Source organism: Prionailurus bengalensis, chromosome E2, assembly GCF_016509475.1.
Source record: "Prionailurus bengalensis isolate Pbe53 chromosome E2, Fcat_Pben_1.1_paternal_pri, whole genome shotgun sequence".
Lineage (NCBI taxonomy): Eukaryota > Metazoa > Chordata > Mammalia > Carnivora > Felidae > Prionailurus > Prionailurus bengalensis.
Window position 1 is genome coordinate 50165091 of NC_057352.1, and position 14737 is coordinate 50179827.

The 14737-nt window shown below is 58.6% G+C and overlaps 1 protein-coding gene across 4 annotated transcripts in view; it reads right to left on the minus strand.

Moving 5' to 3' along the window:
- Positions 1–14442, minus strand: part of BCAR1 (BCAR1 scaffold protein, Cas family member) — a 38404-nt gene extending 23962 nt beyond the window's left edge. For 2 of the 4 annotated variants that reach the window (XM_043599697.1, XM_043599695.1), the window contains exon 1: positions 14254–14442. In XM_043599697.1, the coding sequence (XP_043455632.1) occupies positions 14254–14265 (12 nt within the window). In that variant the 5' untranslated portion in view covers positions 14266–14442. Of the gene's footprint in view, positions 1–1006; positions 1289–14253 lie in introns of those variants that run through there. The other 2 variants (XM_043599698.1, XM_043599696.1) reach the window with 2 other exon arrangements.
- Between the last annotated feature and the right edge of the window lie 295 nt (positions 14443–14737).

A 14737-nucleotide genomic window follows, 5' to 3' on the forward strand; every position in this document is an offset into this window, starting at 1 on the left:
GGGCTGATGTCCCCAGTCTGGGATCCAAGACCCCAAAATCTCTCCAGGCACTAACCCACCCTCGGTCCTAGAGCACCCTAGCCCTTAGCAAATCGCAACTTCGACTCCTCCAAAACCGCTCTGGGCTGTAGCTCTTGCAGCAGTGAGGGGCTGGGAGCCCTGGTTGCGGACACTCGAGTGGCAGCCCAGTCCCTCCACAAGCTCCACCCTCAAATGCTGGGACCCGGGGTCACGGTGCAGCCATGGACTCCCACCGCCATGATCCGGCTTCTACAGAAGTTTTTGCAATCGTGGTAGGTAAAGGCCTAGAAGAGCCTGCCCCCAGGCCTGGAATCCGGTGCTGGCAGGCTGGGGGTGAATCATTAACAAACCCAGGATTGGTGCTCCAGGCGCACCAACACCTCCTCAATCACCGCGCACTTGTTCGCTCAACCCCTAGCCTGGGGGCGGGTAGGGGCTGCTCCCCACTCGAAAACAGAGATGGACCACCATCCCGCTTGCTGGAAATCCACGCCTCCTAGAAGTTCACGATCCAAGGAATCTCGGACCCCTCTTTGTAGCTGAGGAAACTGAGGCTCGGAGGCGTGTCACGCAGGCCCAAGGTCACCCAGCAGGCGGCGGCCGGCAGGGGGAGAACGGGACTCCCGCCAGCAACTTTCCCGGATCCAGGAACTTTCCTGCCGGCCAGCGGCCCCTGAGTCCCGCCCTTCTAACCGCCCCGTGGGCGCACAGGCTCTGGGATCTTCCGCAGTCCTTGCCTCCCGGCGTTCCCGCCACGGCGGGAGAGGGGTTTCAGACCTCGGACCCCGGCCCGGTCGCGACCCCGCGGAGACTCCAGCGGCCAGCTGTTCCCAGGACCCGCAGGTCCGGCAGGAAATGCCACACATTTATCTCTTTCTCGCTTGGGACCGAGCCGGGCGTGGGCAGGGCGGTCGCCTGGAAGCCGGTACGCGGACGCCGCCCGGATCTGCGCTCCCGGACCGGGGGCCGCGTCTGCCGCACTCACCAGGTAGTTCATCGTGTCTGGCCGGCCTGCGGCCCCGCCTCCCCGCAAGGGCGCACACCAAGCTGCCCGCGCCGCGCGCCCTCGGGGCCCCGAGAGGGCCGCAGCCGTCCGGGTCCCGGTCTGGGTCCGGCCGCCTCAGCCACCACGCCTGCGGCTGCCACCACTACCCAGAGAAGGTTCCACCTCGCTCCACCCGCCGCCGCGGTCGCAGCCTCCGCCCCCCGGCGGAGCCCGGCTCCCAGCATGCCCGGCCGTGCGAGCCCATTGGCCACTGTGGCTTCCCATGCAAATGAGCCGCCCGCCAGCCCGAGGGGCGCGGGCGCGCGCCGCCCAGTGGAACCGCCCCTAACCCCACCCCCACCCCGCACCAGGTCCTAGGCATCCACCCGCTACCAGCCTGCGAGGCTAGCACCGAGGGCATCTCCTTTTCCCCAAATGCATGTCCCCTTCCCTCCAGTAAGAGCGAGAACGCGCCCCTCCTCAGGGCCTAAGCAAACGCCCCCTCTTTGGGGAAGACTGCTGGGATTACCACCCCCATGCGCTCGCTGCAGCCCCCATGCAGACCCCAAAACGCTAGCCTAACCTCAAGTGGACTTCTGCCTTCACCACGCACCAAACCCGGGGCATTCTGCGCGTGTCCATCCGGCCATCCGACTCAGATCTGAATGTAGAAGTAATAGGGAAGGGGCATACCCCAGCTGGCAGAAAACTAATAACGACCACCGCACCAACTCTGGTCAGGCCTATCCTGTTAAGAGCTCCAGGAAATGAAGACACGAGGCAGGGAGACAGAGACCCATAACCTAAGAGCCACAGAGCCACAGAGTCTGTTCTATCAGATGTGCCTGAGGCTCAGTCTACCCAGGGTCAAGGGGCTCACCATCTCCCACCTTATCCACTGAACTGAACTGAGCATCCCTGAAGCATGCCCCCATGGTCTCCATTCTGCCCTAGGAGCTCTGCTCCCACCCACAATCCCTCTAACACCTGTGCCCAACAACATGGGGAGAGGGGGAGGTTGCTGGGAATGAGAAAGAAGAACCACCACCGGAGGGAAATAGTGGAGAGCACCTTGGTTCTCCTGAGTCCACTCTCCCGAGGTCAGTGACCGTCACCCCACACAGCAGAATCAGGATGTGCTAGAGTCCCTGAGCATGTCCAGGGTTGCATAATGGTCTGCAAGGATATGTAGGATAGAACCTGCTCCAGAGTCAGCCAGTTCTGTGCCTCAGTCTCCAGGATCCTTAGCCCTCATCCTAGACCACTTGTTGAGCATAGGGACACCATCAGGCAGTTCACAGTACCAGGGAAGCAGTGCGGCCAACCTGGCTTTGCTCTGCAGAGACCCCTCAGGCAGGGCCTATAAAACACATACTAGCCCAAGATGGATCCACAGCTGCCCCTCCACCAGACACACAGGCCTGACAGCCAGGGCTCAACTGACTGAGCCCCTGGCCAGGTGTGCCACCTCAGCCCTCTCCCCTCTGTAAAATGAAGGGGGTGGGCTAGGGCCCCTGGAGAACTGGTTAAAAATCAGATTCCCGGGGCCTGGCTGGCTCAGTCGGTAAAGTATGCAGCTCTTGATTTGAGGTTTTGAGTTCAAGACCCACGTTGGGTACAGAGATTACTTTTAAAAATAAAATAAATTTTAAAAAACTGGATTCCTAGTTCTCCCTGCTCCAGAAGAACTGAGTGTGGGGGACCTAGACGTCTGCATTTCCTCAAAACTTCACAGGGACCCAGTAGACAGAACTCATGGCCTGGCAGGACAGGGAAGTAAGGAGCGGTGGGATTTGTGACCCAGAGTCCTCAATGAGGGAGACTGGCCCCTTGTCATTCTGGAGGAGGAGCTGTCACTTTCCCACAGGAGGAGCCAGGTGTCAGGGAAACACAACCTAGGGCATACCCTCGTGCTGTTCCCAATGTCTGCCTCAAAGTCAGGCATGGAGCTGTGAGCCTGGGCCCTCCTAAACCCTGAACCTGTCCTCAGCGTGGCTGGCACCCCAGGTTCCAAGGAAGCAGATCGGAACCAGCTAGGCCATGCATGAGAATCTGTCTGTGCTGGGTGCTCGAGGAGTCCTTAGGTTTTCCAGGGTCTCCACTGAGGAGAGGGGTGGGGACCAGGCCCCACAGCCAGGCAGAACCCTGCTTGCAGGGCTCCAGGCAGGTCTCTGCAAGGGTGGGTGGGGACACAAAATGCCTGGCCCTCAACCGGCTGGCCCTACTCCATCCTAGCTGGCCTTGGGAGAAAGGAGGCTGCTGGCTGGGACCTAGGGAACAGGAGACCCTCCCGACTCTGGCTCAGGATTAAAGCAGCACTGGGGGCGGGGCTGCTGGTGTGGGCAGGCAGGCGGGGGAGGGGAACCCAGCTCAGGCGGAGGCATTTCAAAAATTTGCTCCTTTTCCACTTAAACTCCCTCCCACTCCCCAAGCCTGTGCCTCCCAGAATGGCATTTCCGCTTTGTAATCAAGGCCCTAGGATCTGTGCCCCACAGTGATGGAAGGGGGTGGGGGATTGAAAGGAGAGAGGAATGCCCCCTCCCAGGCCGGCAGGTAGATGGGTGGGAGAGGGGCACCCTGGGCAGGCTGCAGCTGGGATGTGTGGGGAAGCAGACCCTTGGGGCCAAGAAGCTCTGACAGTGATATAGCCCCCAGGAGAGCTTCCATGCTGGCCCTGGACCAAGAGCTCTATGACTATGTGCTCATTTCACGCCCGCAGAGATCCTGTAAAACAAGCTTTGCAATTAGCCCCATTTTCGTGATGAAGAGGTTGAGACCCAGTTTACCGCCCTGGCCCCGTTCTACAGACTCCCAGCCACAAAAGGATCACAGCTGATGGCCAGGGAAGGGACAAAGGGGCTGCTAGACAGGTGGTGCTTCAGGACAGGGCAGGAAGAGAACGAGGGCACAGGGGCACCAAGGCTCGGAAAGCCAAAGAAGCTGTCACGCCCGGAGACCCCAAAGGACAAGCAGCTGAGACCCAAGCACTCCCCAAACACAAGTGAGTTCAGAACTGGGGCCCAGCACCTCCACTCCCACAGGCAGTACAGGGGAATGTGGGGGCAGTGATGAGCATGAGAAGGCGGAGGTGTTGCTGGCTGAGAAGGAGCCCCCCCCAACACCCGGCTGGAGGGGGGGTGTCGCCAACTCCTCCCCTTTGAGCCCAGAGTAGCTGGCTGTGTAGGAAACATGGTGGGACCAGCACATGAGGATGATGGTTCCCATCCGCCCATTAGAGTGTCTACTGGGGTGCAGGCTGCTGCTGATCCCAGACCCTAAATGGGAGGAAAAGCTTGGGACCCAGCGCTGCTCTCTGGGCTTTTTGCATCTTAATCTTCAGGTCAAACCCACTGCACAAAGAACTATTCTTGCTTTCGGCCCAACAATGTCTGTTGCAGCATTTGTAACAGCAAACAAAAGGGGGCATAACCTGAAGGCCCAACTATGGGCGACTGCCTTCTCAATGGGATATTGTGTAGCTATTAAGATAGCCACTTTCCCAGCGCCTGGGTGGCTCAGTCCGTTGAGCCTCCGACACTCGACTCTCGGTTTCAGCTCAGGGCATGACCTCACGTTCAGTGAGTTCGACCCTCACATCGGGCTCTAAGCTAAAGGCACGGAGCCTGCTTGGGTTTCTCTCTCCCTCTCTCTGCCCCTCCCCTTGTGCTGTCTCTATCTCTCTCAAAATAAGTAAAGAAACTTAAAAAAATTAAAAAAGACAAGATAGCCACTTTCAAAGACTGAGAAATCATGCAAGAAAACGCTTATGACCAGGTGAATGAAAACAGCAGACTAAAACGGCCTGCAGAGTGCGCGGGCAGGCAGTCCCTTTCCCAGCAGCAGGAGAGGGTGGCGGATGGGTCAGCTGACGGCAGCTCTGGGAGCGGCAGCAGGAAAGGATTTCCTGAGACCGGAGGTGAGTGCTGCCAGCCCCAGGAACAGGAAGAAATGATGTATCTGGAGGGCCACGGGGTGTTGACGCCTTCCCCCTGGGCTGGCCACTCACCTTGGCAAGCTCGAACCCAGCCTGTGAACTGAGGCCTGCCTGTGGATGGGCCAGAAAAGAAGGGAATCCAGCTGCATCCAGAACCACTGCCACACACGGCTGGACACCCCGCACACCTGCTGTCACAACTACCACTCCCCAGAGGCCCAGAGAGGGGACATGCTGTGCCCAGGTCACCCCGCCAGGAAGGGAGCTACATCTGTAACCCACCCCACCCAACTCCCCAGGCGTGTCCCTACGGAGAAGCACCCCAGGAGACCCCAGACAGTGCAGAGCATACACTCTTAGGGTGATGTTGCAGTTGTCAGATATAAAGAGCTTTCCCATTTTCCCTGCTCTCTGAGGATGGCGTGACCAGTGACCAATGGGGCAGTTCATCTGTCATTAATGTGAGCAACCTGACTGTGGGAAGGTGGGCAGGACCAGTCTAGAGCCAGATCTCAGCCTGCCGGCCCCTTTAGCATGCGCCTGGACCAGTGCCCAGAGACCCAGGTACAGGGTCGAAACCAGGACCCCTGGTAAGCGTGGGGGTGGAACTGCCGGGTGCAAGGACAAAGCCAGGGGTGAGGGCAGAGGGCTGACTAGCCTCCTAGATCCAGGCCTGGTTCCAGCAATTGCAATGCTCCCACCTTCTCACAGCTCCCTCCCCTATCCCCTCTGGCTCTTTCAAGGACTGGGAACGGAAGAAACTGCATACTCTCCTAATTCTTTTATTGCTTCTCTAATTTGAAAATTAGAGAGCAGTGGAGGCACCCACAGGAAAGTGCCTGCTTCAGAGAGGGGCTCTGCTCACAGCAGGCCCAAGGCTGGAGCAGGATGACAGAGCTGGGCCCTGGGGCGCTTCCCAGAGTCTCTCTGCCACACCCCAGGGCACTGACCCTGGTGGCCCTTTCTCTTCTGCACCCCTTCCTCCCATCTCCCTCTGAGAACCATCACTCTCCTGGCAGGGGATCCCCCTGGGTGCTGGCAGGTGGAGGCCCCCATGTGTGCAAGAAGGTCAGGGTCTAGGTGCACTCTGCCCTCCCTGCGGATGCTCACCCCCCACCCTGTCCCCAACACTGCCTGGGGGAGGAATGAGGAAGAGGCCAGCAGAAGAAATGGGGGTAGGAAGAGAGGAGCTTGGTCCTGGCTGGAGGAGGGGGATGAAGACAGGCACAGGGACAAGTCCCTGTCCTCAGAGAGAAAGCTTAGTGGCTGGTGGCTCCCCGGATCTGGCTGACAGCCTGGGCCAGCAGGGACAGGGGTGTGGTCAAGAAGCCACCCGAGCTAGCCATCTGCTCTCGCCTCTCCTCATAGCAACCAGCGCCAGCATCAGGGCAATTGGAGGGGGGTGCCTTCAAATGCCATCTGCCGCCCCCCCTCACAGCCTACTTCCGCAGGAACACAGGTGCCCACACCCACAGAGAGGCGGAACAGTGTTCCCCAGTCACTTGGTCGGGGTCGGGGGTACAGTGGGGTCCCAGGAGGGGCAGCGGGGCGAGAGTACAGGAAGGGGTGACAGGGAGAAAGCAGGGCCATGGCAGGCAGCCACCAGGAAAACCGCTGCGTCTCCCTCCGTGGACGGCACCGTGGGGGCGTCCCACCTGCCCTGCTCCAGCCCACAGGGAAAGGCTCCGGGTGTCCCAGGACACCCAGACCCCAGTCCTCACCCGGCTTGAACCCACCCACAAGGATGGGAGCAGAGACTGTTAATGACTCCAGCTGGCATGGGACCCTCCGCAATCACCGGACCTTTCAGAGCCTCGGTTGGCGCATCTGTGAAGCGTGAGGACACCAGCAGTCCTGCCGGTCACCAGGCCATGAGACTGCACAGTGGACAAAGGCACCCTGGGGTCAGCAGCACCCACCACCTCCCACTACACACCAGCGCCACCCATCCTGGCACCGGGAGGCACTTGCTGGGCTGCTCCACTAGGCCCTCCCTACTCTCCCAGCCCCTGCTCAGGTGCCCTGAGCTTCCCTGAGCCCCTGGACCGCAAGAGAAACAAAACCTCCTCTGAGACGCGTGGGCAAAATCTTTCTGGGAAGCCCAGTCGCCCCCAAATCCACCGGCCAACACTGGCGGGGGGGGGGGGCTGGCCGTGTGGGGAACGGCTGGTTACGGGGCCCATCACTACACATACCACAGCCAGCGTGCGGGTCATCCCTTCGGCACTTGCTCGCCACGAGGACAGAGCTGCTGAGAAACCGTGTCCGTGTCCTTGGGGAACTTGCCCTGCAGGGTGTGTGCGTGGGCCCCCCCCCCCCACATAAACACGTGACCGTCTGTGGTGCTGAGAGCCCTCGAGGAGAAGGAGACGGATGGACGGATGGACGGCAGAGTGATGGCAGAGGTGCCTGCGGCAGGGGAGGGTCCTCTCTGAGGAGGTGGCCTTTAAGCAGATGTGTGACTCTTCTACGAGGCTCGTGATGTGTTAAAAAAGAACAGTAAAGATTTGTAAAAATAGCCCAGGCTCGCCAACTCGCTCAGTGTGGAGAGTGGAGCAGGAGGTGTTCAGTCCCTGGATGCAGGGAGTGGTTCTCAAGCAACCCCTCCCCCTTCCTTGAGTGGGGAGGTGTCCAGCGGGCCGGTGCCCCTCGGAGTTGAAGCAGAGCAGCCAGGAGTGTCTGCTTGGTGGGGCGTCTTGGGACAAAGAGGAGTGAGGCCAGGAATCTGTCCAGACCTGAGAGGGGGGAGGGACGCCGGCAGCTCTCAGGTAAGGCTCCCTCCCCTCCTACCGTCTACTTTCCTAGAAGCGTCTCCCTACCAGAACCTCTGGAGTGGACAGGGGCCAGGGGTAAACACAGGTGACTCAAAAACCTAAAACACTTCACCTCTTGGGCAACCTAGAAAAAGGGAATTCAAACCCCGGACACCCAGGAGGGCTCAACAGAACGGTGTGTGGTCACACGACTTCCTAAACAAGCTTGTAACTTTGGGGGGACCCAGGATCCGGCAACACAGACAACGCTCTGGGTACGCCTCAAGGCACACCTGCTTGGATATCGGGTTTTAGAATATACCGAAACAGGGTATGACACCGACAACAATGGCAGTGCGTCAGTACTTAAAAATACACAGCATACAGGGGCGCCTGGGTGGCGCAGTCAGTTAAGCGTCCAACTTCAGCCAGGTCACGATCTCGCAGTCCGTGAGTTAGAGCCCCGCGTCGGGCTCTGGGCTGATGGCTCAGAGCCTGGAGCCTGTTTCCAATTCGGCGTCTCCCTTTCTCTCTGCCCCTCCCCCGTTCATGCTCTGTCTCTCTCTGTCCCAAAAATAAATAAACGTTGAAAAAAAAAATAATTAAAAAAAAAATACACAGCATACAAAGACCAGAGGCAGAGTGGCGCCTGGGTGGCTCAGTCGGTTGAGTGTCTGACCCTTGATTTCGGCTCAGGTCATGATCTCACAGTCGTGGGATCAAGCCCTGTGTTGGGCTCTGCACTGGCAGCATGGAGCCTGCTTGGGGTTCTCTCTCTCTGTCCCTCCCCTGCTTGTGCTCTCTCTTTTTCTCTCAAAATAAATAAGTAAACATTAAAAAAATAGAGAGAGAAACAGATATCCATCAACAAGAGAATGGCTAAGTCCATAATTTCATATTCATAAGTGGAACACTACTCAATATCGCAGTGAAAAAAGAACTCTTGATACATACTGCATGGATGAAAATCTTAAAAGTGTTATGCTGAACAAAAGAAGCCAGACCTCAAAGAGTGTATCACTGTATGTTTCCACTTATATGAAGCTCAAAAACAGGCTAAACTAAGCCATGATGAGAGGAATCAGAATATTGGCCACCTTATGGGGGTTGGGGCAGTTGACTATAAGATCTTCTGAGATGATGGAGATATTATCTTGATTTGATTGATGGTTACATGGGGTCTGCATTAGTCAAAACTCATCTAACATCTGTCCATTTCAATACATATAAAATATTCCTATTAGAGTCTCAACTGGTAAAAATAAAACAAACCACAGAGGAAAAAATACATGGGATTAGGAATACCAAAAATAAGTATTGCAACCCTAAACCCACCATTGCCTTTTTGCCCTGGCTGTCAGGAAGCTTAAAGTTATGTATGTCTACCTTCCCCATATATCACATAGTTCTGGATCTTTTGATGATCCCAGACTATTTGTGTCTTTCACTATAATCGGCTTCCAATCCTTCCTGGACTTGGAAGGATTTAAATAATAAATTTAGATTACTGAAAAGCCCCCTTAGCCTCTAATCCCCTTTCAAGAAGGGATTAATTTTGGAGCTGCAACTTGTGACCATCAATCCTGCCAGTGCAGGCATCCAACCCACCTCTACTCCAGTCCCCAACCTGTTCCTAGCCATATCTCTTTTTCTTGAAGAGAGGGAGACAATGGACCATCAAACAGTGACTAAGAGTAAACCAAAGAAACAATGGGGCTTGACCAGAATGCCATCAAGTCAGGCAGCTGTGACAAAAGCCAGAGTCAAAGGCTGGGGACCCAAAGGTGATACCGTGGGCGGAGGGGGCAGAGCACAGGCACCTAGGAAACACAGTCTCATGGCTGGAGGTGGGAAGTGGGGACTCAGTGGGTGCTATCCTCCCAGCCTTGTGGCCCACTTGGCTTACACACAGGCTTGAGCCCCCCCTCACGTGCCTCCTTTTTGCAGAAGGGGCCACTCCCTAACCTAGCAGCCTGCTGATCGCACCTGACTACAGGCCTGCAGGGCCCCAGTGGCTTCCACTGTCTACAACTCTGCACCCACTCCTGGGGGCACTCAGGGCAGGGCATCCACCTGGCCTGGAGCGTGGTGGGTCAGCTGGTGGTCCTAATGAAGGCCACTCAACGTCGGCAGTGAGGACAAGTACTTGGCGATCCAAGGCTCAAGAGGCAGAGGTCCTGTAGGCAGGCTGGGGCAGGAGAGGGTCCGGGGTCATCCCAAGCTAAGGCCTTGGTAGGAAACACACCAACTATAGACAAAGGGCCAGTGGAGGAAGACTGGGCCACAAAGAGCTGATCGCTCCTGCCCGAGCTGCCTGTGCCAGAGCCAGGGGTGGGGCTTGGCCACTGCACCTGCCAGTGGTGGCAGGAGAAAGATCAGAACCTCAACAAAAGTAACTGCCATGTAGGACTTTTTAGCCTGTTACAAAGAGCTTTCTGGAACCCTGGCCAAGTTCTCACAAAACTCTCAGAGTTCTCAGTGCTGTTAACATCCCGTAACACAAATGAGAAAATGGGCACAGAGACGTTCAGTAACTGGCTCAAGGTGCACACAAGCCAGTAGGATTCATTCTAGAGTCCTTGGCCTCAACCCACCACATGCCCTCCCCGTCCTGAAGCAGCCTCTCTGGAAACCTCCAATCAGCTCCAACCAGGCTTCCAGGACTGTGGCTGAGGCATCAGGCTCTCTGCATGGGGACACGGCCGCCTGTCCATGGGGGCTGCTCTGCGCTCCCAGTGCCACACCCTCAGCAGGCAGCCAGGGCACGCGGGGCAACAAGGCAGAGACAGAGGTGCCAAGCAGGCCTGCGTCCTACCCTGACGAAGCCTGATAGCAACCAGGGAACCCCAACGATAAACCCAGAGGGCTTCGCAGGATGGTGCCCTCTGCCTGAGCACCTGAGGGTGAGAAGTGACCTGGTGAGCAAGGCAGTGGCTGGGGATCACTTCCTGCAGAGGGAGGGCCAGGCAGATCCAAGGCCAGGTGGGAGGAGGGGCATGCCAGGTGCTCTGGAGACTGACCGGAGGACTTTGGACAAGGACCTTGCCTCCTCCCACCGTCCTCTTTTGAGCCTGTTCCACCGGGCCCTGGCTGTCCACAGCTTGGCTGCCCAGGCCAGCGGCGAGCCCAGGGCAGAGCCTCCTGGCTTCCTGGCCAGCTCTCCCATCATGGCGCTGGCTGGGACAGAACCAGCCACCCAGGTTCCTGAGATCGCTGGTGGAGGTTCAACCAGGTGCCACGCCTGGTCCAGTGATCTCCTTCACCCTCGGTTGGGGCCTCACAGGGCTAAGCCCACCCTGCTGCACAGCCCTGGGCAAGCTGCCTGACCTCTCTGGGGTGCCAAAGGGGTTATGCAAACTCCCATTTGTAAAACCACAAGCAGAAGGCCAGGCTCTCAGCAGCCTTGGCCTCTGTGGACAGCTCAACAGGCCACAGCCCCCACAATTAGAGAGGCCGTGCAGGATGATGCTCACTTCCCAGCTTCGGATGCTGCCAGACTTGGTTCCCACCCCGACTTTGTCTCTCAGTGGCCACGCGACCCTGGCAAGACACAGGTTCTCCCTGAGCCTGTGAAGAAGCCTTGAGCCCAGCTCCCGGCACACACGTCAGCACTCCACTCCTTGATAGGGCCTATCATCCATCAATAAAGGAACAGAGAGAAAGATAATAATTTGGGGGCGCCTGGGTGGCTCAGTCGGCTAAGCGTCCAACTTCAGCTCAGGTCATGATCGCACAGTTCGTGAGTTCAAGCCCCGAGTCAGGCTCTGTGCTGACAGCTCAGACCCTGGAGCCTGCTTTGGATTCTATGTCTCCCTCTCTCTCTGCCCCACCCCCAATCGCTCTCTAGCTCTCAAAAATAATAAATAAAACATTAAAAAATAATTAAATTAAATTAAAATGAATAAATAAAATAAATAAATAAAAAGGAGCAGAGAGGCTAGAATGAGAGCATCCATCTCACAGCCAGGAAGCAAGTGGCAGGAACAGACATCAGGGAACCTCTCTACAAGCCAGACACTGGCCTCTTGCCTGACATTGCCAGGGGGCAGCCAGCCTCTTGTCACTCCTCAACATGAATCATGCCAGTGCCCACCAGGGGTCTCAGGTGGGTGGCACAGCCGTTTTCCTTTCAAATGCCTCCTGCCTGGCCAGAGGGAAGAGACAGGCCTGGGGTGACAGACGGCCATGCTAAGAAGAAGGCCAATGTCAGAGAACATCCAGGAAGTAGATCTCCAGGTACTGTGTGAGCACTTCCCTCAGCTCAGGGAAGAGGAAGGAGCACTGTGCAGGGACTCAGGATGACCCCGGGTGCCCTCCCATCTCTAGGCCCCAGAGCCCTTGTGGGTCAAATGTCAGAGCGAGACCAACTAATCCCTGCACAGCCCCCTGCTCTACAAGGAAGTCGCTCCTGGCTCAACCTGGCCCATCCCAACCTCTTCTCTCCTGCCACCACCCTTCATTCCGTTCTGAAGCATCTTGTAATTTCTGTGGGCCAAAGTGCCTGCGTCAGCCCCATCCAGGAAAAGACTGCCCAAATGAACGGGTGTGCTTAAAACCCAAACACGTCCGTGAATACCACATGGGCAGTCACCATTCTGGGTTCCAAGAGCAGGGCTTAAAGAGGCAGCTCGGCCTGGAAGCCTCTATGGGGCCTCACCGCTCACAAGCACATGAAAGCAATTTTCCGAACATTTCACAGCTGCTCCAAAAATGAAGTTCTCCTCCCAGCCCCACCGGCTCTGACACTGCCCAAGGTCCCAGGAGAGAACCAGGGTGATCTGACAGCCCAGCCACTAGGAGGCAGATGGTGAGACCCCTGTGCCCCTCCTGCAGAATCCCCCAGGGCTGTGGCTATAGGCAGGAGTGGGGGGAGGGACCGGGAGCTGGCAGTGGTGTGGACAGTGGACCACAGCTTCAGGTCTTCACAGCAGGTGTCCCTGGCAGTGCCTGTCTGTGCAAGTCGCACCCACCCCCCTGCCATACCTCTCTCGTTACACACGTGGCCCGGGTACATACTCTGTTCACTACTGCCGTGAAGACCCAGACCCTCAAGCAGGCTTGGAAGGTCCACTTCCCTTCCGGCTAGTACCCACAGGATCAGGGCAGGGCCCTTGGTGTGCTGGGCCAGAAAAGATCCAGAGCTTTGCAGAGGCACAGCAGGAAAGAAAGGCTTGACGGGCCTGTTCTGTCTTCTGTCTTTCTAAAGATGAGGCAGTTCCGCTCTGAACCAGAACAGGTGTGGAGAAGGGGCAGGGAGGAGAGGGTTCACATCAGCACAGTCTGGAAGCCTTACTTTTTTCATCTGTAACTCTGTATCACTGCTCTGGAGGCAGCAGGAGCTGGGGTCTCTAATTCCATAACAACAAAGCTTTGCACTTACACAGCACTTCTCCAGTAATCTCCACACACTCCATGGTGGTTAATTAAGAGGCCACTGCCCTGCCAGGAAGCCCCTACTGTCTGCTTCACCCTAAGAATGGGGTGAGAGGGGCACAGTCCCAGAAAGAAGGCCAGGTGGACAGCCGCTCTGGCCCACTGCCCCTTCCTATTGGAGGGAAAAGCCCCTAAGTCGGCAGAGAAACAATGGCTGGAAGCCACAGCTTTCCAGCCTGCAGATGGCGCCCCTTCCGGGCAGGCCGCAGGAGGTCGGCCCCTTCCTCAGTCTGTCCATCTGTAAAGAGGGCTGGGGTCTGCACCCGAGGCCTGGTGACTGGGGGCGGCCAGGATCACTTGCCATCCTCAGGAGGCGGGGCCCAGCTGCCTCCAGATGCCGGCCTAAGTGTGGAGCCATGATGGCTGGGAGCTGCTCAAGCCGGCCTGCCGGGCCAAGGAAGTGATGGTGTCAGGCGAGCAGAGAAGCCCCCACTGCTAGGAGGGAAAAAGGGGGCCGGCCCAGCACCCAGGGAAAACTTCCCGGGAAAGTGAGCGCATCAGCCTTTCTGGAGGCAGGCACAGATCCGCATCCCGCCAGGCAGTCCTGGGGGTGGGCTGTCCCGAGAGAGATGCACACCCTGCCCCAGCCCTGGCCATCCTTGAGAGCCCAGGAGCACAACAGGGCAGCTGGCCCAGGTGGTTTCCCGGGGGCAGCAGAGACCTCCCCGCCTCACCCGGCCCAGTTACCCTGGAGCGGGGGAGGGTTCAGGGCGAGCGGCACAGAACTGTCCCCGCTAGGCCTGGCCATCCTGATGGGGGGCAGGGTTCCGGGGCGCAGCGCCGACTCCTGCCTGGCTCGGCTGTCCCAGGGGCTTCCCGGGACCAACAAAGGCCCCTGCCAACCCAGCGGTACTGGGGGGGCTCCCGGAGGGGACAGCACAAAACCCAGACCGAGCCGACTTCTGGGCGAGAATGGAAAGAAAGGCAGGGGCAGAGAGGCCGGCTTGGGGGAGACGCCCCCACGCTAACCCCCATGCCCGGCCCAGGCAGGCCCGGGTGGGGTGACCCCCCCACCCCACCCCAGCTCCGGAGCCCCCGCGGCATTAGGCCTTCAGAGGGCGGCGCGAGGACTCAGGCCCGGCCGGGGGCAGCAGATCCCGGGGTCCCGGCCGGCGATCGGTACTCACCGGCACGGACATCTTGACCGCCGTCCCCGGGGCCCGGGCGGGCAGCGGCGGCGGCAGGCTGGGGGCTCCGATCCGCCGCGCCTCTCAGAGCCCCCCCGCCACCGCCCCGAGCGGGGTCCCGGCGCTCTCGGGGCTCCCTGCGGGCTCCTGCGCGCTCCCGGCGGCCGGACGGTCCAGCGGCTTCAGTCCGCGCCGCGCATGCGCCGCCCCGCGCCGCCCCTCCCCCTCCCGTCTCCTCCCTGGGGGCCGCGTTAAAGGCGAGGACCCCGGACCGTGGCATTTTTCTGTCGGCCCAACGGGCGAGGAGGCTCGGTCTCCACCCCTTACCCATCCTTCAAGGGCCACCTCGCGTCGCACCATCTCTTGTTCGCCCACCCGCTATTGGAGACCGGAGCCTCCTCCCCCCCACGTTGCCCAGCCCAGGATGCTGGGCGCCTGCCCGGTGGTCTGGCGGGGCTCCCAGTCCCCGTGTCTGAAGGCGATT